Genomic DNA, 23,643 nt, shown 5'->3' on the forward strand with positions numbered 1-23,643 from the left:
AATGGAGCATTAGTTAGTTACTGCTATGTAAATAACTTCACTCATCTCTAGGGAAGAGCTCTGTTGTCCCCCGTGTCGCTGGTCCTCTTTCTTACCTGGGCAAATCCAGCTAGTCCACACAGAACTGTATTAAGACAGCATTGTTGTGAGCCATAACTTACTAGGTCTTGGAAATGGGGGAGCTTTGCTACAGAGTATTGATTTACTTCAAACAACAAACTCAATCTCCCTCTTAAAATGCACCTACTTCTCATATTGAAATGTTTAAATACAGGATTTCTAATACCAAGTCATTGAATCGATCCTTCCAGATTACCTTACTGAGCATACGCCATTGGTAATGAAAATGGAAACGCACAGTACACGGTTTTGACATTGGGGAAAGCATCACAGCTAAGATTCTGATGACAAGCACAATGTCATCTGTATGGCACACTTCTACAAACTGAAAATCATCATTTTACACCATGCTGAAATTAAAAGGAATGTCAGTGTATAAAGACATTTGCTAGAAAGAGGGTAGCAAATGCAGCATTTAAGGAAAGCTGGGAAAGCTACTTCAAGATGGAGTTGTGCTGAAAACCATGAATATGCTATTAAAAAATTAGATTTTTCTGTGTTACAGAATTAGAGTGAAAAGGAGCCAAGAAATATTGTTGACAGAAACAATGCATCAGCTGGAGTGGAAATGTGAATAAATTAACATGTCATGCATATGCAATTTGTTTGGCTTACAACTTTTGAATGTTTAACAGGCTATAGCTGTAGAAATTAGTATTTATTTAAACCATCTGCTGATAACATTTTCTCTGTATTTTTAGAAATGTAGAAGAAACTATAACAATAAAGATATGGGAGCTTATTGCATAATCACACTTTCAAAGAAGTATTATCATAAACATTGGGTGAGTTAACAGTTCCTGAAACCATCAGAGGTTGCTCATTATCTTCTAAAAATGCAGGCCAAAATAACGATTTGGTAGACTGACCCACATCTTTAGCAATCAGTACTTGTTCATCTATGAAGTCCCATACTGAGAGACTTTATTCCTCCTTTATCACCACCTGTATATTTGCTTACGAAATTCCTATTCATAACCCTTGGAAGTTAATTGAAAATACTGCATGAACTGCATTACACAACTCCTACAAAAGGCAATGCTCACAGCTGGCCTGGTAGAGGAGGGAAGCAGTCAGCTTCATGTTAGTGGTTCAGAGAACTGACATGCAGTACAAATGTATTTAACATCCAGAGATACCACTGAACCCACATTGACATCCCTGCATTTAGTTTTGCCAGCAGAACTGCATTTTAGAGGTTTAATTGGTTCTGGTTTAGATGGAAACAATGCAACACAACTTACACAACATAGGCCAATGTCCCTATTTGAACTGGCTAGTCAACTGGCTGCATTACTAACTGGATGCCACAATGGCTGACATCGCAGAATTAAAAGGAAAAGGACTTTATTCTAACTTGGTTTTCTTGACTATTTTTTTAAAAAAAAGGAGACCAAATGTTTGCCCTAAATACAAGCTCAAATTTTAAAAAAGCAATAAGAACTTAGATTTTCACTGGTTTTTTTTTTTTCCTAAATATTAGTGGTAAAATGATAAACCACCGTTTATTTCCAAATCACTGAAAATTCAGTCAATCTTTGCCCCAGGTGACTGTGGGAGAATATAGTATCTGCCAATTCTAGAAAAACAAACTCTGCCAGTTCTCTGAGAAAAGGCAAACGCAAACACCTTATGTTAGTGCCATAGCCAACCATCATTACGTGGTTGCAAAGAAAAAGAAAAAAGGTTTAATCTGTTTACAGTTTGTTGTTAGTCAACATCCTCTTCCTCCTCCTCCTCACCTTCCTTTGCAATGAAATATAGCTTTCTGAATTCTCGCCTGCTCATCACTGTGCTTGGGAGTGCAACTGCTGGGAGATCCTTTAAGAAAAATATAAAATTGTTAAGGACAGCCTGTTGCAGGAAATGGAAGACCTCCTGCCTCTCTAACAGTTCACGTACTTCCACATCTGATACATCAGGCACCTACACACACCTCATCGCTAGGAAGCGGTGGCAAAAAGCCATAGCAAAAGCAGAGGAGCCTGCCTGAGGCGGTCACTGCTCATGGCCAAAGCAGGGGCTGGCATTCCTTCTGCAGGCTTGAGAAGGTTCAGAGAGGGTGATGTGTTCCACAAGTGAATCCTCACAACTCCCATTAAATATCAATCCTCACAAAACACACAAAAGGCAGTGGCATCACCTGCCCAGTTATGCAATGTTAAAGGTAGACCTAAGATTTGAATGTAAAGCTCTAGCCCCTGACTAGTCCAAAAGCAGAGATGGCCAGAAACCAGTTTACATTCCAGAGAATTGCAATAATCACGATTAAGAACCAATGTCCAGTGAAAAACTATTTTGACAGAGTAACACTGAGTAAAAACACATATCTTATGGAATTGGAATAATAAAATTAAGCAAGAAAGTTTTTATATCTCAAATTAATTTGCCTTGGCAATTCATTTAATCTCTGAGACAAGTAATTATGTCTAGGGCATGGGGATATGACTCCAGATGTCTACCAATACTGGTCAAGTTTGCGTACAATTTTGAGGCTAGCCTACTTTTGTCTGAAGATGCAAGACTGAAGTGGAAAAGAACTGAATCTGTAAACAGACTGTCATCATCTTACCTGGATAAACTTGACATCTCCAAAGAACCAGTCTACTGGCATTGGCTGGTCACTTTCTTCATCCAAGAAAGCGCTACCGTCTAGTTGTACCTGCTTCAGATCTGCATCCTCGGAGCTAGACACTCTCACAGCTGTTCTCCTCTTCGCTGCTGACGTGATTGTGCAGATTTTCATCACTGTCCATTTCTGATGGAGCACTGCCTGATTTCACTGCATGTGGCTTGAGAGAAATATTATGTTCCTTTTCCTGTTTCTCTTCATTAGTCTCTGCAATGCTTTCACCTTTTTTTCTCCTCAATTACATTGTAGTCTCGTGGACCTTCTGAACATCCATCTTTATCAGATGTTTTAGGTGTTTCTCTCAATGCAGCAAGGTTTTCACTTCCACATATAAGTCCTTCTAGTCCTGATTTTACTAAACTGTTTTTTTCACATTTTAGCCTTTTTGAGGGTCGTCTGTCGGCTACTTTGTGTGAAGAACACTGTTAGGAAAAAGAAAAAAAAATCTTAAAGCTGACTTGAAATAAAGTAAAATCATTGTATCTTTTTAGTTGCAAGGCTGGATATGGAACTTCGATACAAAGCTGCATTGCTAAAAGAAATGATTAGTAGAAAGTGCATATGAAAAGAGGAGCAGATAGCGTACACTAAACCACAACGTACAGTCCATCACCAGTGGAAAGCTACTTCTCAAAGCATAAACTAGCACTGTACACAGCTAATCACCATTTTCATATTTTCTGAGGGATGCTGTAGATGGCAATTGACGTAGCAGAACATGCTACCACGCAGCACAGCATCCCGCTGCTTGCTTACAGCACAACACACCTGCTAATAGCCTACCACTGGATTTTAAACAGTAACGAATCTGAAAGCTCACAAACACGCCTCTGCACCGTGCTGCTACGCACAGGTGCCTTACACAGTGGCTGGAAGGCGAAGAGTTTACTTTAGTTCTCCCAGTAATTCCCTCATGGCGATGCTCAACTTGCCACTGGGAATGCCGAGCTGCAGCCCCGGCCCCCGCCCTCCTACCAGGCTCGGCGGCCGGGGGCTGCCCCGCTCCTGGGGACCCTCCGGGGACCCCTTCTCGCCGCGCCCGGCAAACCCCCGCCGCCGCCCCGGGAGCGCCGGGCCGCGGGTCTCCTCTGCCGCCCCGGCCCCGCGCTGCGCCCGCCCGCCGCCATCTTGGTGAGAGCGCGGCAGCCCGCGCTCGCCATCTTGTGGAGCCGCTCGCCTCAGGGGCAGCCGCGCCTCGCCGCCCCGGGGCCGGGCGGGCGGGTAGCCTCCTCGGGACGGAACGGCGGGCGGAGGGACGGCTCGGCCGCGCTCGCTGGTGGGGAGAGACGGGGTCTGGGCGGGGAGCCCGCCTCAGCCTGCGACAAGCAGGGCGGCCGGCCCGGGCCCATCACACGGACCTAGACTTGGCCCACAGGCAGCGTTCCGTTAAAATAAGCTTCAACAAAGTGAAAACAGAGGAGCTTGCCTCCAGATATCCCTGATGGGCTGCTGCCTGGGGAATAAAAACAAACAAATGCTGCCTGATCGCTGTATAGGTTATAAACGTTTCAGATCTTCTGCTTCCCATGGCGTCTTCCTTCTGGAGCAATGCTTGCTCCTGTTATAAGATGTGCGGTTGGGGAGTTACTATTCAGATATGCCTCTCAGTTCGTTTCCACAGCCCTCAGGGAACAAATTATGCCAGTAACTCAAATCCCTCTTTAACTTCAAGGACTCTGACGATAGCAGATGAATTTCTGTGTAGCAAAGCAGCCCAACACCTAGATTTAAGTATGTAATTATTTTCACTTACTTCACTGGGGGAGGCAAGGCAGCACACTTGCCTGTTTTGAGAGATGGTAGGTATTGCGTGCCCTGACGGTCTGTGCTGGAGGAGGGACGGCAATGTCCGCCTCAATGGAGCCCAGGGGCTCTATCCATCACATTAAACTATAGCTCTTTCTTCTGTTAATTCAGTGCTTTGAGAACACTGTGGGGATTTTTACAATTCTGTCCGGCTGAGGGCACAGGAGCTTGTTTCTTTATAGCAGCCTTTAATGTTCTTGCTCATTGCAGAGCCATACCACAAGTCTTAGTGGTTTGAGGATATCACCTGTGCTCCTCAATCCAACTTAGCTGATAAAATGCTTGTTCGATCATCCTGGCCTTAAAAAACGTGAGCGACAATTTAAATCGCAGAAATAAGTGGCAAGAATGTACCTATGGGAATATTCAAGTAAGACTTTTTTCTCAAAAGCATAAAGTCTCCCAGTTAAACTGCGGAGGTTCGGAGACATGCCTGACACGTTGTTCTGCAATTTCTCTCAGTGCTCAGGGGTCCTTCTGTGCTTTGTTCTCTGGCTGAGATAATTCATATTCTCCTCCAAAAGCTTCTCGACTTGCTCCACTCTCTCACAGTGTTGTTGCTTGCAGCCACAGAATACAGATGATTGTTTTTATTAGGCAGTGAAAACCTATACTGTCTCGTAAACAGAAGATGACTAGAACTGGCTGAAGAACAGCATTTTTGCAGCTGGAAAACTCGCTTGTTTTAATTTCCCCAACAAACAAAAATAGTAAGAAAAATTTAATTTTTAAAATTGTAATAAATACTATTCACAATATGGTATGTTTCCCATTCTTTATGCTGCTTTATAAAACCGATGTGCATATTCGAGAGATGAGGGCAGGGGTGGCGCAGCCCTAAGCAGCCTTGTGTGTAGACGTGGGCTCACGGTCTATGGCAGCACATGGGGGTGGAGATGCACGACCACGAGCGCCTGAGACTGTGCAGGGTGGCCTTGGACACTTTCGAGGGACAAAGCACCTGATGCAGATGAAGCCAGGGCTCCCTTGCAGAGCTCTTGTATTACGGTCACATTTTCCCCTATCACCACGTTATTTTGTGGGAAGGTGGGCGCAATTTCACAGCTGCAGATGTTGCATTTTCTGAAATACGGCTGATCCCTCTCTGCGAAACCAGCTGTCAAGCAGTGCAGGGAGCACTCTGGGAGAGGCAGGCGAGAATGCAGATCCCTTCCGAGATCAGTCCACAGCTCAGCAGCAGGCAGTGTCTCCTGAGTGACTTGAAAGGCTACACAGGGACTGCCAAGAGCCAAGCAGCCCTTAAAGAGAATCAGAGCAGCACAAACTATTTACATTAAATTCGCATTTCCACATAAAAGAGGGCTTATTTTCAACAATATTAAAAAGTGTTTTTTATTAGAATCTGTTGTCTAAGCAGGCAGGCAAAAAATAAAAAAAGATTTTGTGAGCTTCCTCATTTTTATGAAAGCTGGCTGGTGGGTATAAAGCAGCAGCTGATGAGCTTATTGAGCAGGAAGGGAGGTTCAGGCTGTGAAACTCGATGTGTAAATTAGCTTCTTGCAGCACTTGTCTCTGTGCCTGTCACTTGCACCAGTGTCCCTGCCTGTTATAATCCTCCCAGTTCGTTTGGCTAAACATTAGTGACATTCTAGGGACAGCAGCCAAAAAAAGTGTTGCCTGTAAACATACTGGCTGTTAACTGTTGAATGCGAGGTCTGTCAAACTGAACAGTCATGCAGCAGGAGCACTGGCTGGTCTTTTCCTGCTATGGGAAAGTTATTTTTAGTTGAGGTGGCTGAGTTGTTCTTTGTTAGCAGCACCTGGGGAGAAAGCAGGAGCAGGACCCACTGCTTAATAACCAGCACCGGGAGCCTGGCTCCCTGCCTAGACCATGCTGCAGCATCCTTCCTCCCCGCCACTTCGGCAGAGCAAGCGCCAGCAGTACGAGTTAGTCTTTCACTCAAGATTTGAAGATGCAACTTTTTAGCTGTTGTTCTCTCCTGTCAAACAATGCTGTCTTGCCAACTCAGGTAATGACAGTCAATACCGAATCGCTGATTTTGGGCTCCCAGAGGCACTGTCTGCTGCGCGAATTTCTGATGAGTTGATATCCCAGCTAGAACTGAAACATTCGGGGGGTCTGCAGCCCTCTGATGCAGTTGTCTTGAACACCTTTGCACCACTCAAATTGAATCAAGACCTTAATTTTCATTACTGAGGAATATTCATGCCAGGAACTAGAGAGCCCTGATCTAGAAATAACAGGGAATTAATGATACATAATGAAACTTTATGCTTGCCATGTGAGAGATCTATTTTGAGTCTTATTTTGGATTTCTTGCTAGTATCTTATCAAGAACCAAATGTGAAAAGCCAGTATCTGAAGAAATTAATTAACACAACTGAGCGGAGTACGTAGGCTTTGCAAGAAAGAGCAGCAAAGAGAAAAACCATGAAGTTCGTTAATGAAAAACCTTAAGGGACATCTGAGAAACAGAGAGTGCAGAGAGCCCATGTCAGGCTGGATAACTGTAATACCTGGGGGGCTGTGCGGCACCGGCCCCCCTGTGACAGGTGCAGCTGGAGCTGCCGGGCCCCTGCCCAGGCCCTGCTGCTGCGATCGCATCCTCCCGCTACTGATGCACAGACCCAGTTTTCGTAACAATCTCCAGCGCTTCCATGGCAAATCCTTTCCAAAGCACTCTGCAAACACTAACCAATGAATTCAGGGCACCTGATTTGCCCAAGGTTTCCTACCCTTCCAAAGACCTTAATTGCTTTGAGCAGTGTTGACTTTTAAAGCATTTCACGAAATGCAAGTAAATCTCTCCCAGCACAAAACATCCCACTGAGACCAAATCGTTACCTTTGCTCCAGGGATCTGATTACACGGACTGCGGCAACTTAGCTTTGCCATTAAAAAGCAACATCTTACAGAAATCTTTTCCTGACTTAATTTAACAGTTGCTTTAACTGCAGTCATGCAAACAAGCATTCTCTTCCCACCGCTTTCTTCCTTTTCAGATCATTTTGCTACAGGGATTATGGTTTAATTTACATCAAATTTAATACTCGCTTTGACTTTGCTCCCCATCCAGCTCCTCACAGCAGCCAGGCCGGGCGCAGTGCTGGGGCGGCAGCTCGGCTTACCCAGCCGCCAGACACTGGGGGTCAGTGTGAGACCGGCGATGCTGAGCCCCGAAACATGCGTGGGCTGAGGGGCAGCGCCTGCGGGGGTCTGCGAGGCTGCCGTGGCCCGTGGAGACCCCAGCCCTGCACAGTTATGGTGGGGGACACCCACCTCCCTGTCAGCCCCTTTTGCCCTGCGGCGAGGGGCCCACATGCCCAGTTTTTGCCAGGTTTCTTTGCTGGGGAACGCCGAGGAGCCAGAGCAGTTGTGTTTAGCAGCTCTGATAATCTGCTCTTCCCTGCTGGCCTGGATCTCCGTAACAAACTGCTGCTGCTCTCTATCCCTCCTGCCCACCCCTGCCCTTTCTCTGCCCCAAGCCGCCTGTCCTGGCATTGCCACCCTGCCCGGCTGCCGCTGGGACGAGCTGGGAACATTGCATTCAGCAAAGGCTGAACTCCATCCAAAATCTGAGCCCAGGGCACCCCCAGCACTATTTGCCTAGTTATATTAAACAAAATTTAAAAATAATAATAATAAAAAAAGAAGATACGCTCTTCCCCTGTCCTAAGTACCGGTAAGCATCAGGCTTGCCTAGCCCTGGCTAGATTTTCTACCAGTGACAGGTAACATCTTGGTAAGAGTTATACATTATTTAACATTTCTTTGAGGAGATTAAAAATTCTTTGAGAAAATGCAACTCTCTTCATACACACCTGACAATGATAGAAGAGGCTGTTTTACACAAGGCTCATTAAAAATAAAACCACAATGTTGATTGCAGGAGCTTAAATTACTTAAGACAGTGTAATGGGATAAATATTTGATGGTGAAGGTTATTAAATTTCCACCACTATTATGTTGCTGCTAAAAATATAAAAGATTCTTTAAAGACTGCCTGGTGGTCTCCAAAGGGAGATGGTTGGAAACCCGTCTCAAAACCTGCCTGCAGAGATTGCTTTTGGGTTAGGAATGAATTATCTTCTTCCCTGTATTGTCTGCAGGTAATAGCAAATTCTTTCTGCTCCCACCAGCATTAGTCAGTCCCTGCTAGCAATGCAAAAATAGCACGGGCCAAGTCTGAAGCTGTTGGGAAATCGTGCTGCTCCGTTGATGAGTTATACCCACTGAGGATTTGTTCTGCTTCCCAACTGCTCCCAAGCATGGGATAATGCCCAGGAGCAACACAGGGAAGCAGAGAAGCATCCTGCATGAGGGTGACTTCAGGGTGGCCGCTCTTGGATGTTCATCAGTTTTGAAGTCTTTCTAGGTCTCAGCACACGCAAACTCTCAGGACCGCGCTCGTCTCCTCTCCCTGGCTTCCTCACTTCGCTGTGCCCTGCTTGGACCGCAGAACGGAGCAGAAAGGTTGCGGGACACTGAGTGACAGAGAGCCCCAGAAGACCTGCGAAGTGAACTCCTGCACAAACTCTGCACATGCCTGAAATCTGGGCTTACAAGGCGGCAGCGCACACTGCCCAAAGGCGGCCGGGCCCGGCAGAGCTGGGTGCAGCCCTCCCTCGGGACGGACAGACGGACACGGGCACTCACTCCCCCAGAGCCGGTGGCTTCGTGCAGTGGGGCGGCGCGGGGCGGGGGGCAGCTCCGCGAGCCCTCACAGACACACTGGTCATCAGCGAGCAATGCGGAGAGGGAAATCTAAAGAGGGACTGAAAATAGAAGACCACCAGGATATTTTGAAATTCTGATTTTACAAAATTTTACCCGATTTTGTCACATTAGCACATGCCTTTGAACCCAGCTTGAGATGAGACTTACCTTTTATCAGAGCTGTGGCTCACATGACTGTCAGAGCCCCATCCTGAAGTGTTGCTCTGTGAATCAATAGCACATCTCGTGTCAGAGTGCAGTGGCAAGTTTTGCAGTCCTGAGTCTATAAATATTTCTAGTTGCCTTTGAAATGATTGCTACGCAGTGCCACTCTCCCTCTGTCGTATAATTAACTCTTGCTCATTTTCTGTCACTTATCTTGTGATAATTCAATACATAAAGTTTCTAAAGCCTCAACAGTTTAATTCTTGGCTCCCAAGAGTCACCAATTGCTGGGCAGATGAATGTTATCTCCAAGGTCAGAGCTGGCCCAAGCAGAGGTGCAATCCCCACAGGTGATCACCAATCTGAGATGGAGAGGGCGGCTGGGCCAGGTAGCACCTTCGTAGCAGAGCAAAAAGCCATCAGCGTTTTCCTGAAGAGGCGTCTTTTTCCCTGGTAGTTTAAGCCACTCCAGGAATGTTATCACAGTTCAATAGCTCACCGAATTAAACCAGGATAATTACAGTTGAAACACCCTAGAGCAGGACCATGGAATAGGCCACTGAGGTCAGTCTCCTCTTAAATCTCACAAACTCCTTCCAGAAAAGGAGCAAGCTTCATCCAAAAAAGCACTTAGACTTATTTTTTTTACCCTCCATTACCAGTGCCAGGGGTTACAAGTAAAGAGCTGTAACTGTATCTCAGAGAAGCCACTTCTACCAGTACCTTCTACCAGTGGGGATCCTCAAACAGCATCTATCTCAAAAGAGCAGGGAAAAACAATCAGAGGAGACATGTTCTGTTCATGCAACAGCAAGCAATATTGTACCATTGGCAGGATTCATGGTAAGACAACTGCTCCAGTGTCCTAGAGTGTCGTGCGTTTATGCATTCATTCCAACCAGGGACTTCAGTGCAACAGGAGCTATTCAGTTATCAGCCCTACGAGGCTCCAGTAATGAAGCTGGATGTTCATTACAATCTGTTTATGTATTTTCCACAGGCAAGTATGCCTCCATCAAGAAATCACTGGTGGATCTCCTGTGTACTGACTCTTTTGAAGCAGTTATTTTCCAGGAGCAGCTCTGCTACACAATACCATGGCACTGAAGTCATCTTCCACCTCTTCGCAGGGTCGGCTCTGTGCCTTGCCATCCACACTGCTTGCATACTGCACAGGACACGTAGTGCCACTGTCCAGACTATCCCGGTGTGTGATAGCTGCACTTCAGACAGAGACAGATCTTTTCACCCATTTTCTGGGCCAGAGATGGTCAGAATCTAGGAGACAGCACCTCTCAGACAGACTTCAGCTGAGAGCTCCTTCACAAGCAGCAAGTTCTGGGGCTTTTTTGCGTGCACTGACAGTGCTTCATACCCGAACAGAGTCAGAATTAAATAAAAGCTAGGAAGAAGGCTTAGAGCTTGGAAGTGTTCCAGTAACACCAACGCTGTTATAGCTAGAAACGTGACTGCTGCATGTTCCTGTCCCCCCCTCGCCCCTTTCCGCCCCCGGGGCAGCGTGGCATGCAGACCGCTTCCTCGCCGCGCCGGTGGCTGGCTGAGCACACTGTGCCGAGGGCTCTCACCAGGAGCAGCGTCTGCAGCCAGGCGTTCCCACGGCTCTGCCTGGGGGCTGCCTGCCACACGGCAGAGGTGCAGCACTCAGCGGGGCGGCTGGTGTCATTCCAGTCCTCTCAGGTTCTTGTAAAAGTTTCTGCATTTGTTTCTTCTGACCATGTGTCTTGGGTGTTCTTCTTCACTAAATAACCCTCGCTGGTTATCCTTTTCAACTAAAAATATGTGTTCCTCAGATGTCCGTCTAGTGGCCAGAAGCTGCAGCTAGCGTACCGGGGATGTTATTTTGACACTTTGATTTGATGTGAGCATACACAAATAGAAAGCCACCAATGAATAGAAGAATAAATCTATATATTCCTTGCTATCACTTCAACTAGAAAGCAAAGCCAGCAGCTCGCTCTCTTTGGGGAATCTGAGATTATTTGGACAAAGGTTTCCCCATGGGTACCACACTTGCAGGAACAAAAGAGTAGCATTCACAGTACAAACAAGTGTCCTACAGCCAGTGTGATCAAAAGCAAGCCCTGAAACAGTGTGTAAACCAGGTTAGGCAGGAAAGATTTAACAACGAGCAGGCTGCACAAGAAATGTATTCAGATAGTGGGTTCAGAGAATTTAAACAAGCTTTAGCTCTGTCATTTCCAGAGACGACTAGTGCAGGCAGACAAACCACTCTATCTGCAGACAATGGCAATGTTTAAGCAGAAGCTACTACAACAGGCGTGGTGGTGATTTTGTCATCCTGCTTGATAGGAAAAGAAACCAAATTCCCAGGCAGTGCTCAGAAAGGCAGCTGGTGACCGACCAGTGCTGCTGCCATTGCAGCCTTCATGTGTGTCCATGCACGCCCCAAGGCTTGTCATTGCTTCTTCATATCCTGCAAAAAACCAGCCACAGCGTTGCCAAGGACTTCTGCTCTCGTGCTTAACTCGGTGCATTTTGATTCAGGATGGATTTTAGGGCCAAAAGCCAGAAGTGATTCAGGATAGATTTTAGGGTTAAAGGCACCAGATGGTAGAGCTCCACTAAAGCCCTGCTCTGGCTGGCTCAGAGCATCCCGGCTGCTCCAGGAGCAGGAGGGAGCTGAGCTGTTCTGGGACCGCCCGTGCCCCCTCCCGGGTGCCAGGACAGCCTGGCCCTTTGCCACCCAGCATCTGCGTCAGGGTGCTCCTCCCAGGAACGGATTTCCTCCTGCAAGTGAAAGAAACACAGTGCCCCTCATTGCTCAGCACGCAGCTAAGCACTGGCTTCTCCTTCCCTCAAAGCTCTCCAGATTCAAGCTTCTCTGGCCACAGAGCCCAGAGGCGCATCAGTAGCCACCCCAGTCCCCCGATCTTGCGATTCTCCAGGGAGAGCATCATTTTTACTGCTGCCTGACATTTCTGCTGCACTGTCAAGGTCAGGCTCCCTGCACTCCACGTGCAGCTTCCCCAGCACTTGACCCATGGCAACGCTCTTCATTTGCAGCTACACATTTCTTACCGCTTTGTGCTTTCAGTCACACTCTTTTGTGGGAAACATGCGAATTCCTCAGTTTTGTCTCAATGCTCAGTAACTAGGGAAGGAAAAACCCCTTAAGAAGTGCCAAGGTTGCATCTTTGGGAAACAGAAATGTACAGGTGTGCACTTCCATAAATATTCAGAAAGGAGTTTATTAGCTTCTACTAACATGGCAACTGCTGCATTACAGATGCCTAAGACTTTGGAAGGAAGCCAACCACCGGTTTCTCAAAGAATATTTTTATAACCATTGCACTGTGCGGAGCAGGGATTCTTCTTCTCAAAGCATAGATAGCTGGTCGGGAGGATGAGAGCGGCCACCACAGTCAAGTTGAAGCAATTCTGTCTGTAGTTTAATCCTCTTCCCTCCTCTTGATATGCAGTTTATTTAATTGCAGAGACAAGATGCATTTCTTTCTTGAGGGATTGTGGGAGAATATTTGTAATCCAGGGGCTGTAATTGAACACAGTAATAATAATTAAACTTTTCTTCATTAATATGTCTTAAAGCTCATTACAAACTATTTTTATGCCAGCATCTTTGCCAAATCCCTGAAGGGTTAGAGATAACTTTTTATTCCATTACAGCACCAATTTTAAAGAGTGCTCCTGCTCTTGCAGGGTAGCAGCAACAGCCAAAATCCTCAGCTGGATGGTGAGGCTGGGGGACCCCAGTCCCAGGCGGCATGTGGAATTGCCACAAGCACTCCACCGGCCCGGGGCTGGCCTGGGGAGGGGATGGGGACCTCCCTGCACCCCCGGCTTGCTGCCACCCAGCCTGTAGCACCTCCACTGCTCCCCCCCCCCCGGCCACCCGCTTCATCCCGACCTGGGTGTTCAGAGCAGGGACGTCTTCTACATACCCACGCCGCAGACTGAAAACACTGTTCCAAGCTAAGCAGTGAATAATAGCACAAAACATCTTGCTTGAATTTACCTGGCCATGGAAAGGGAGTCTTTCTGGAGCCGTGAGGCATTTCTGAGATTTTCCAGCTGGCTGAAGTGGCTACTGAAATGCAAACCTCTGCTGGGATACAGCCGGGCTGTCCAAATGCAGCGTACAGGCAGCAGAGACCAGGCACATGCCTTTGTCATTGCATCCCCCAAGGAGCAGAGCTAAAAGCGGATGCTTTTCAGTACAAGAATGTCTATTCCAAATCACAAGTCTGCAATTAAGATGAAAAATTCAAACTCATTTTACTTAGACAAGAGATATGAGGGATGCAGTGCATTAAGATACATTCCAAACTCACAAATCCCATTAACACTGAAGTGATGTCCCCAGCAAACCCCGGTGTGCAGAGGGGAAAACATTCCCTAGATTTAAGACAATTTTAAGCCCCTTTGATATAGGAATGCTGCTCTTCCAATATTTAAGCTCAGCCTACGAGACATGCAAGTTATCTAGCATTCATTATCGTGTTTGTGCCAGCATCTCTGCCAAGTCCCCAGTGCACTGGGGAGAACCATTTTCTTGCTACAGCAACAGCACTAAGGTGTGCTATTGCAATTACAGGGGAATATAAATTTATAGCTCTCCTGAAATCGCAGCACTCCTATTAAAGCAGCCCACTGGCTATGTGCTAAATTTGCCCAGACAGCGGCACGGCCAGACAATGAAGGCCTGTTGAGATCCTCCAGAATACGCCAGGTGCTGCTGAGCTTGCTTTTGGATGAAATGAAGTCCTCTTTCACTGGCTCTCTGGCTCCTATCAGTTTCAGGACAAAAAAATATGAAAAAGGAGCAGAACAACTGACAGCAGCCACAATAGGCTTTCTTTGAAGCAATTCTTCCAGGTATATGTGCACTTGCTCCCTAGATTTGCAAGTATTTGTCAAATAAATTCAATTAATTTTCTCAAACAACTGTTACTACTTTTCATTGGAAACTCTCCTGTTGAACTCACCTGTGACATTTTAAGTTCCTATTCCCCAGAGAGCCACCATAAGCAGCAGGAGCTGCTGAGTCTCAGGAGAGCTGCTGGCCACCCAGCCATGGCACTGGGGACACCCCAGCGCCTTCGGTCTGCGGAGCTGTTACTCCTGGCTGCGTGAGCAGGGAAAGCTCCAAACTGGATCATCAGCTCCAGGTGGGGTTTGCAGAGAGAGGAGAAAAGCAGATGAGAATGTGCTTAAAATGGTGAAGTTAGGAGGTTGGATGGCAGGCACAGATGCCTGGAAAATCCTTTCCGTGCCCTGGTTTGGGGCAGGGAAAAGCAGGAGATATGTGGACAAGCACCCCGGCCGCAGAGAGCGCGTTCCCTCTGCCTTCGCCCAGACCTGTGGCTGCACAGCCCTGAGCTTCAAATCGCACAGCGAACATCAGAAAGCCCCAGCAGCAGCTAGCCTGGCTGAAGACAACAGTGCACAAAGCCACAACTTGGAAATAATTTTTGCCTGTCTTAAAGCTGCCTCTCTGCTGTGAGCAGTGAAAGCAGCACAAATCTGTATGGGAGCCAGACATCTGGATTCCGACAGGCACAGTGTCACCGAGCTGGTGCTTGTCGTTTCTTTCTGAGGGGGATGCGGAGGAGCGCAGGCAGCACGACTCCTCTTCTGCCTGTGGAACACTGGCAAGCGTTCACCCGAGGGACCCTTACCCTCCATCACCCTCCCGGTCCAAGTCCTGGTGGGAAAGAGGATCAAACCCATCTCAAAATGGCTGCGCTCACCACACGCGCGTTCTCACACCTTTCTTCCAAGCCATTTACTACTTAGAAGATTTTTGCCTCTCGGTTTCACATCTCCTTCCAAAACATCACATCTCCCTTAAACTGACTTGAATGTAAACGATGCAAATGCAGGAAGAAGGTAATTAGTCTCTGGAGACTACACTTGGGATTTAAGCAGTGAAATCATTTTAGATGGCTGCAATTTCACCTAACGGAGAAAGGAAGAAACGCCAGAAGAGCACGCTGGTTTGGGGAGGGGTGGGCGTGCAGCCCAGCTATCGCTGCTGAGAGCTGCCACCCTCCTCTTGCAAGAACTGCCTTGGATTTAAACCTCCTTGAAGGCTTTGCTGTCCAAAGCAAGACAGGAGGATGGGCTCAGGCTCAGCAGCTCCCAGTGACACACGCTGTTCCCATCTCCATCTGCTCAGCCCCACACAAACACACCGCCCCTTGAAAGCTCCCAAACGTTCAGCTCCCGCGCCCGGGTGTTTACCCCCCTGGGCTCTGCGTTCCTGCGATGCCCGACTGCCAAAACCTATTTCTGCTCTTGGCCACATCTCGCTTTGGAGTCCCAAAAGTCATTTCCCACCCTGGACCAGGAGCTGCAGCTGCAATCAACTGGCTGGGCTCATATGCTCCAAATCACCCTAATGGCACTTCAGAAATGCAAATAAAAGTGAGATTATGATATTTTACGTAAATAAGCAATGTGGCAATCCCAGACTGGCTTGGCCTGCCAGGGAAATTCGCTGGAGAGATATTAACATTGAAATATGTGAGCATGTTTGCATGGAACATTTATTGTATAACTCTGGGCTCCAATAAAGGCTTATATAAATTATTCATTTTGGAACTGAGATGAAATGCCAAAAACCTCACCCACCAAGGGACTGCTTTTATTACAACCAAAGATCTAGTCTTAGTTAGCAACTAAGCTATTAAGACAGCATGCAAGGTAATTAGGAGTGGGAAATGAAGAGTGACCTCCCTGACGACACATGCCCGATGCTCGGGGCGGCTGCTGGTCGGTACACTGGGCTGCTCCCGGGCGGTGGAGGGAGCCTGGCAGGCGAGGAAGTGTTTGCTAGAGGAAGCCACAGCTCGGAGCCACGGGCCCCCAGCAGCAGCCGCCGCAGACGTGCCCACGGAGAGCGGGCAGAGGAGCGTGACCGCTGCGCCGTGGCTGGGCACACACACGGTACAAGCCTTTCCCTGTGCTGAAAAAGCCCGGGTGGCAGTTGCCATGGCAACTCCTCTTTAAACACTGCTGTTAAACAGTTGTGTCGGTCCCTCCGTGAGCATCTGTGCAGGAGCATCGTCACGGGAGCTGCGGCACCGTCCTGACCGCTGCGTGGGCTTGTACCGTTCCCTGCCTGGCTGGCTGCGTGGCGAGGCATTACAAGAGGATGCTGTGTTTCCTGGAGCTGCAAATCTAACATTAAGCATCCAGTTGCCAATTTTTAGTTGGAAAAAAAAAAAAAAGAAAATCACTTTTTTACCAACTCAAGTGCCTGCAGCACTCACAGTCCTGAGGTGTAGCTGCAATTAACCTTCCGTGTGCCCTCTCCCACCTTTACCTCCCCTTCTTGAATTTCCATGGGGCAAAACAAGGCGCTGGGTCGTGGAGATGGGTCTGGGGGCTCCTGGCTTTCCTGGTTTGAAGGGGAAGGGTTGCAGGGCTCCCCTTTTTGAGCTGCACATCGCCTGCCCAGCCGCCCCTCCAGCCCACTCAGCTGCACCAGCGGCACCGACCCTGCTCCTGCAGCGCTGGGGCAGGGAGCGGTGGGCACCTTCCTTCCACCTTCAGCTTTTTATAACCTGAGGTTAATTAGGCTGCTCTGGTGCCCCCATTAACCCTCTCCTGCCCACCCCCATGGCCCTGCCCTTTGTGCACGGGGCGGGATGTGAAGGCCCCGGGCTCAGCTGGCCGGGTGGAGCAGTTGGGTATCGCCGAGCTGTGCCAGCCCTTCCCTCGCAGTAGAGCTTTCGTGCTGCGCCGGCCACGGCACCGACGGCAGAACGTGAGGTCCCTCTGCCAGCGCACAGCCGGGGGGGTGCAAGGCCACGGGTGCCCGTGCAGTCCCCAGGGCCCTGGCCCCCGCTGGCACCAGGCGCTCCGGGGAGCTGGTATGGGAACGGCAGCAGCAACGGCGCTTTATTTCTGCTGTGGCGGCCCAGCGCTTGCACAGCCACAGCCATCCCGTACAACCGCAGTAAGTTCTCTTTACCAACTGTAACTTTTTTATATCAGCAGCTGTCTCTGCCTCCAGCAGTGTTTTAGGGATCATAAGAAAGGCTAAGTGGAAGTGTGGAAGTTTTCCTTTTTTTTTTTTTTTTTTTTTGGAAGCAGATCAAGCAGCCCTCGTTGAACAGCTTCGTGTGGTGTGGAGCAGAGATCTGTGAGACAGCCGCTCGGGCAGGAGGTGGAGGGGGAGCTCTGTTGGGTTCCCCAGCCGTGCTCCCCCCCCCCCCCCCGAAGAAAGGATGCGTGTCCTGCAGCTCGTCAGGAAGCTGCACCGTGGCCCCACGCCGCCCTCCCGTGGCACTGCTTTTGGTGTCATAGCAAGTGTGGAGGGCAGGAGCTGCAGAAAGGCGACTATAACATGATGAACTTGGGCACCAGCCTGCTCTTGGCTTGTTTCGGCTGTAGGATGAGGAATAATTTCATTGCAGGGAGTGCTAATAAGAGGTTTGTATGAGAGAGAGAAATAGAAAGAGGTGAAGCTACCTATCACAATAGTGAGTAATGAAATTAAGAGAGTAATAATTACCAGTGCATGAGATTCCAAGCAGAACAATTATCCCAAGTGCCATATCACTAACTGCCTTGGGTCTCTGCAGACGTCTCCCACCCCTCGGTTTGTTTTCACACCACACAGCTCCGGGCAGCTCCGGTGCTCTGCTGCAGCTGCCAGCACCCCCCTGCCCACTGCATCCCCGCTTCTCCCGGGGACTGGTGATGCTACGGCCAGGGAGGGGCTGGAAGAGACTTTTCTTGCCCTGCTGCTACTGCTCGGGGAAGTCACCGAGTAATTTCTTCCCCTTATAACCCCCTGTTTAGAAGCTGAAGGCAAACAAGCCTGTGTCTGTTATTGGGTCCCAGTGGTGGTAGAATTCCTGGCTGGGTTAGAAAACAAGCCCTGCTACGCTGCTGGCTCTGGTGCTTTTGGAGGAGCCCTCGAGGCGTGGGGAGCACCGGGTGGCACATGCGGGTGATGTCCGGCTCCGTGGCTGCTTGCCGCTGCTCGTGGCGCTTGGGCGAGCCGCTGGCACAGCCCCCCAGGAAGAGCCCCGCACCCCTGGCAGGGTGCAGCCCCGGCGCCGGCACTGCAACCAAAAGTGCATTCTGAGTACGTCTGAAGAATGCATCTTGGGCTTCAGGGGCCAAATTGTGCCATCTCATTGTGTAACGAGAGATGATATAATTCCAGATTGTGGCATCTTTACTGGGGATTTTATTTCTTAGCCTGCAGCGGTGTGTCTTTGGGAGGGCTCAGTGTTTTGTTAGGGAGATGATCAAATGACTCTGAGGACCTGGAGACAGACAGCGATGTCAGCCTCTCTTCATGAAGTTTATATTTAAAGCCTGTGCATTGTGCTGGAACATTAATTTGACATATATCTGAGGGCTGCCTCTCCTCGGTGTCAGCTGGCGCCTGCAGGCGAGCGCAGCAGGGGCGAGCTCTCGGCTGCCCGCGGGGCCTGAGCCATGCCCCCCCGGTTTGTGGGGTGCCTTTGTCTGGCTCGCTGGCCGGGGGGGCTTGTCGCATCACTTGGTGCTACGTGGGGAAGTTTGCTGCCTCTTCCCCTCGGGCTCATGGCTGGCAAGCGCAGCACAGGGGGGGCCACGTGCCGGGCCCCCTCCCTTACGCCCCGGCCGCCAGCTGTGGGTCTCATCCTGCACGGGCGCAGCATCTCGCGGCACAGCGAGGAGATTCAGCTCTGCGGAAATCCAAACAATGAGGGAAAGTGTCAATAAACATGTATTTTTTACAGTCCATTATCTTACCCTTGCCAGCTTTGAGACTGTTATTGCACCAAGCCATTAAATCCCCTCCATGAGCGAAACATGCCATTTGTGTAATACAGCGTAATGGGACCATTAATGTTTTCCCTCCCCCCGCTGCAGAGCGTTTCCAGGAGAGGCATTAATATCCACATTCACAAAAACAATTCCTTAGTTCCAGGTTATTTGCACTTGATGCAACGATATTGCTAAAATCCCCCCTAAAATTAGCACAGATGATTTTAACAAAACAAATAAAACATATTAATTAATAATCTCTGTGATGAATGCATGAATATAAATAGGTCATTATATCTATCTGGAAGCTCTTTCAGGAGCAGAAGGGCTTGTGATTTCTTGACAAGGGTCATCAGAGGACATGAGTAATTTGCAGCCTAAGGGCTAGATCAAGCCACAGCTGACTTGCCCTGAAAACGAAGGACACATTTGTTGCTGTAAGACTAGCAACATGGTCTGTGTTCACTGGTATTTCCATTCCCTGACCTTCCCCAGCCTATTTTTTAAAAAATAATTAAACGACATTTCCAGTTCAATAATGTTTTGCTCTATTAGTGGTAGACTCTTACGATGCAGAATTACAAGAAGGGGCTGAAGCGGAACGTGCGCACGGCCTCGTGGCAGCAGCAGCCCCTCTCCCCATCCTGGGGCTCGCTGCCGTGTCTGTCCCCGCGGGGCTGCCGGGGGGCAGAGCCCTTCCTCCCTTCGGTGCTGAGCAAACCAGCGCCCTGCCCCGTGGCTCCTCCGGCCCCCAAACCAGCGCCCTGCCCCGTGGCTCCTCCAGCCCCCAAACCAGCGCCCTGCCCCGTGGCTCCTCCGGCCCCCAAACCAGCGCCCTGCCCCGTGGCTCCACCGGCCCCAGCTCCCCTCCACTCGCTCTGCACCGCTTCCTGGTTCCTCGGCCCGCGGCTCAGCTCAGAGCACACACCTGAGCCATTCTTGCCCTTTTGCTGCTTCTTACGCTGAGGCTGCCGGCGGGCTTTGCCAGCAGAGGGGAGCGTGAAAAGAAGCGTGCTGGGATTATCAGCAACCCCCTTCTGAAAGCGTTGTTATTAGTGGGGTGACACCGGGACAGCCACCGTGATGCTGCGGGCACAGAGGTGGGACATACCCTGGGGCAGTGAGCGGTGAGCACTGTCCAGGGCCAAAACCAGCTTGGGGAAACCATGGTTTGAAAATGGCTGGCTCTGGAAGAAGCCGGGGTCAGCATGCAGAGCATCGAGCTGGAAGCAAAGCAGAACAACCCAGGCGACGTCCCTAACGCTGCTCGGGGCGAGGTGCAGCGGGACCAGCCGCCGGTGCCAGGCCTGGACACACGAGCACCAGCATTGCAACTGCAGTGATAAGCTCACTTCTACAAATGTTTGGATACCTCTGACTTACATACAGACAGCAGCAATTAATCCCTCGATTTATTTGCTGACCTGCTGCATAAGGAGGGTCACATTCAATTCAGCCACCGAAATACGCGGTTATGGTTGTAGGCAGCAACTTCACTTTGTGCCTCATGCCAGCTTTTAGATTTTATTCTTCTAAATCCTGGCACTAAAAAATCATAACCCCTGGCAACACTCAAGGCTCACACTTGGTCGAGATGGGAGAGGCGGCGAGAAGCTCTCAAGGGGACGGTGCCTTCCGGACAGCCAGGGGTAATTACACCACTTCCCTACCAGCCCTGCGCCCGCAGCACGCTGTCTGCGAGCCAGGATCAATGTTATGTGGGCTTTACCCTCCTCCTCCTCCTCCTCCTCCTCCTCCTCCTCCTCCTCCTCCTCCTCCTCCTCCTCCTCCTCCTCCTCCTCCTCCTCCTCCACACGAACTCGACTCTTCTTGAAGCAGCTTCAGGAAGGCATCCGCAGGCAGGCATGGCCCCCGCCCCGGTGTGGGGGGCTCTTGCCCTCATTCTCCGGGATTTCTTTGCCTGCACGTGCAGACCCAGGGAGAAGCAGGGAGATCTAACTCACGTGTGACCATAGCCACATACTCGCCTGTGGATCTCGGTCACCTCAGAGTGCCGGACAATTACTGTTTTGCCAAAGCCTTCACGCTGCTGAGCCCCCGCCGCTGCAAGGGCCCGCAGCCAGAGGCTGTGTGCTGGTGCAGCCAGTGCTGGAGGTGCCCAGCACATCCTGGGGGCACGAACCCCCCACGTGCAGCTGGTCCCAGCTCTTTTCTAGCTTTTCCTTCCAGCACTGTCACTTACACATTTTCTATTATGAATTGATGCCTAATCTCCTTACAGAGGAAGATCAAACAAGCCCTTATGTCTTTGTTGGCTGCTTCCTTTGCTTACTTTTAAGTCGCTACCCTGGGTTTGAAGTACGATTAAAAGGGAAGCAAGGATCCCGAGTGTGGGGTGCACAGCTGGGTGAAGCCGTGGCGGGTTGGAAGCTCAAGACCTCAGAGAGCCCGGCCCCCCGCACCACCGTGCCCAGCCCCACGTGGGACCCTCCAGCCTGCTCACACCGACTCTGCTGCTGCGGGGAAAATCAACGCCCATGGCCTCGGCTCTTTGCACTCATGTTTTATTTCTTCTGAGCAAGACTCTGTCATTAGCGTTTCTCCGCCGAGCCGCACCGAGCAGCCCAGGCAGAGGAATTAGGAATTCATAGCGCCGTGGTCCAGCATAACTCACTTTTCAGTTTGTTCCAGTTCAGCTGCAGCACTGTTGCTGCAGCTGAGTCCTTTGCGCATCGCCTGGACGTGGCACTGTGCATAAAACCACTCCGGCAGTGCGGGCTGCTGTGGGCAGCGTCCTGCGGGGCCCGCGGGCGGGCCGGCGGGAGGGGGGGGGCTGCAGCCCCGGCGCATCCCCCAGCTCGTGGCCCTGGGGCCCTTTGCAGCCGCCCCGACGCCGGCCAGCGCGGCTGCATCCCCCGTCCCCGGCCGTCTGCAGCCTGCAAAGCCATCTGCCTCCGTCCTCCCCGGCAGCGAGTGCTTTATGTTAGATAACACCCGAGTTTAAAACCTTTATCCCTTACTGTATTGTTAAGACCTGATTCTTAAACAGCAAAGCTGCAACATGCTGGAATTTATAGGTTTTTTATGTACATGCCATCATCTTGAACAATTGACAAGAATTTGAGAAAGACGATGCCGCTTTTCTCCCATGGCGTCTTGAGGACGAGCTCAGAAAACGAATTGTCTTCCTGAAGACAATGCCCTTGATGCATAATAGCAGAGCCACCTTCGAACAATTGGGGGCTGATTTTTATTTTGGCTTTAACTCAGCTTTCTCAGCGCAGGTGTCCAATTTGTTCCTGCCTGTATAAATCCCACCATTTAAATGACTCAGCTGTTGGCACAAATCAACCTGGGAGATATTTCCCTGGCTGGGTTTGTACCTCCTGAAGGCAGAAACATCATGCCCTGTAAAGCAGCCGGCTGTGATATACACATGCCCTGAAGGAGATTTACAGGAATAAATTGCACGTGAGGTTAAAACAATAGTGGATTCCTCCACTGTGTCTTTCACCCGCGGCCCAGGAGCTCCGCGGAGAGGGGCCTGCCCGAACCCCCGCCAAGCGTAAAGGGGCGGGCAGCGGCTGCTGATTTACTGCGGGGGCTGGCAGCGGGTTAAGTGCAATAATTTGAAACAGCATTTCGGTAACCTTACGACAAGGGTAATAAAACTGAATGAGACGCGTGTTGTTCTCTGGGATTTATCAAACTGAGATCGCCTTTCTCTTTCAGGAAAGGTCACAATACACCTTATTTTATGGTGTGCAAAAGAACAAGGGCAACTACCCTGGTGCGGGGCTGAGTGTCTGTTTAGAAAAGTTTTAGGTGAAAAGGCGCTGGGCACAGAGGGTTCACAGTAAGATGATGGAGAGCAAAGCCAGGGCCTCTCATCCCCCAGCGAGCCAGTTTCAGATCAGCAGGCCTTATGGATCCCGTGGTTTTCCTTCGCCGCTCGCCGGAGCAGATTTGGGGAGTGCCGGGGCTGCTCTTCCTCCCTGCTGACCCGTGCGGATTGGCGTGTCTTAAAAAACGAGGTGAGGCAAACCAAGTCTGCCCATCCCTGCAAATCCTTCTTTTTCATAGAAAATATTTGCATTGGGCTGTTTGTGTGCTGCCGCTGCTCTCACAGAGGCTGCGGGCATCACTTCCACCCAGCTGTGTGCCAACCGGTGCTTCCAGTTGGGGCAACTTGAAGAAACTTCAGAGTACCTAAAATCATCTTTTCTATTTGCCGGAGCCCCATGTACCTCAGCAGCTCCAGCAGGAACCGCGGCTGCCTCGAGCCATGGGTTGTTGTGGAGGCTCAGAGGATTTCTCATTGTTTTAGGCTGAGAAGCAAAGTCCATATTGTATAAAGTAATTAAATAAAGCCATCAGTCTTCCTTCTGAAGTGGCTGGTACTGGCTGTTACATTATGATTTTTACTCTTTGGAATATGACCTGGACGACGCTTACACCATCATAAGGTTTCACTTCAAGGGTCTTA

At 49.7% G+C, this 23,643-nt stretch overlaps 1 protein-coding gene across 1 annotated transcript; it reads right to left on the reverse strand.

Annotated features, from left to right (window-relative positions):
- Positions 1–973: 973 nt before the first annotated feature.
- Positions 974–4,852, reverse strand: CUNH1orf174 (chromosome unknown C1orf174 homolog). Its single transcript, XM_033007552.2, is given in 6 exon segments — positions 974–1,941; positions 2,693–2,810; positions 2,812–2,984; positions 2,986–3,174; positions 3,728–4,025; positions 4,806–4,852. Coding segments are annotated over 6 exon segments (936 nt in total). The 3' UTR covers positions 974–1,830.
- Positions 4,853–23,643: the final 18,791 nt, after the last annotated feature.

The sequence above is a fragment of the Tyto alba genome, unplaced genomic scaffold (assembly GCF_018691265.1).
Source record: "Tyto alba isolate M040663 unplaced genomic scaffold, T.alba_DEE_v4.0 Super-Scaffold_20000042, whole genome shotgun sequence".
In the NCBI taxonomy this organism is placed as follows: domain Eukaryota; kingdom Metazoa; phylum Chordata; class Aves; order Strigiformes; family Tytonidae; genus Tyto; species Tyto alba.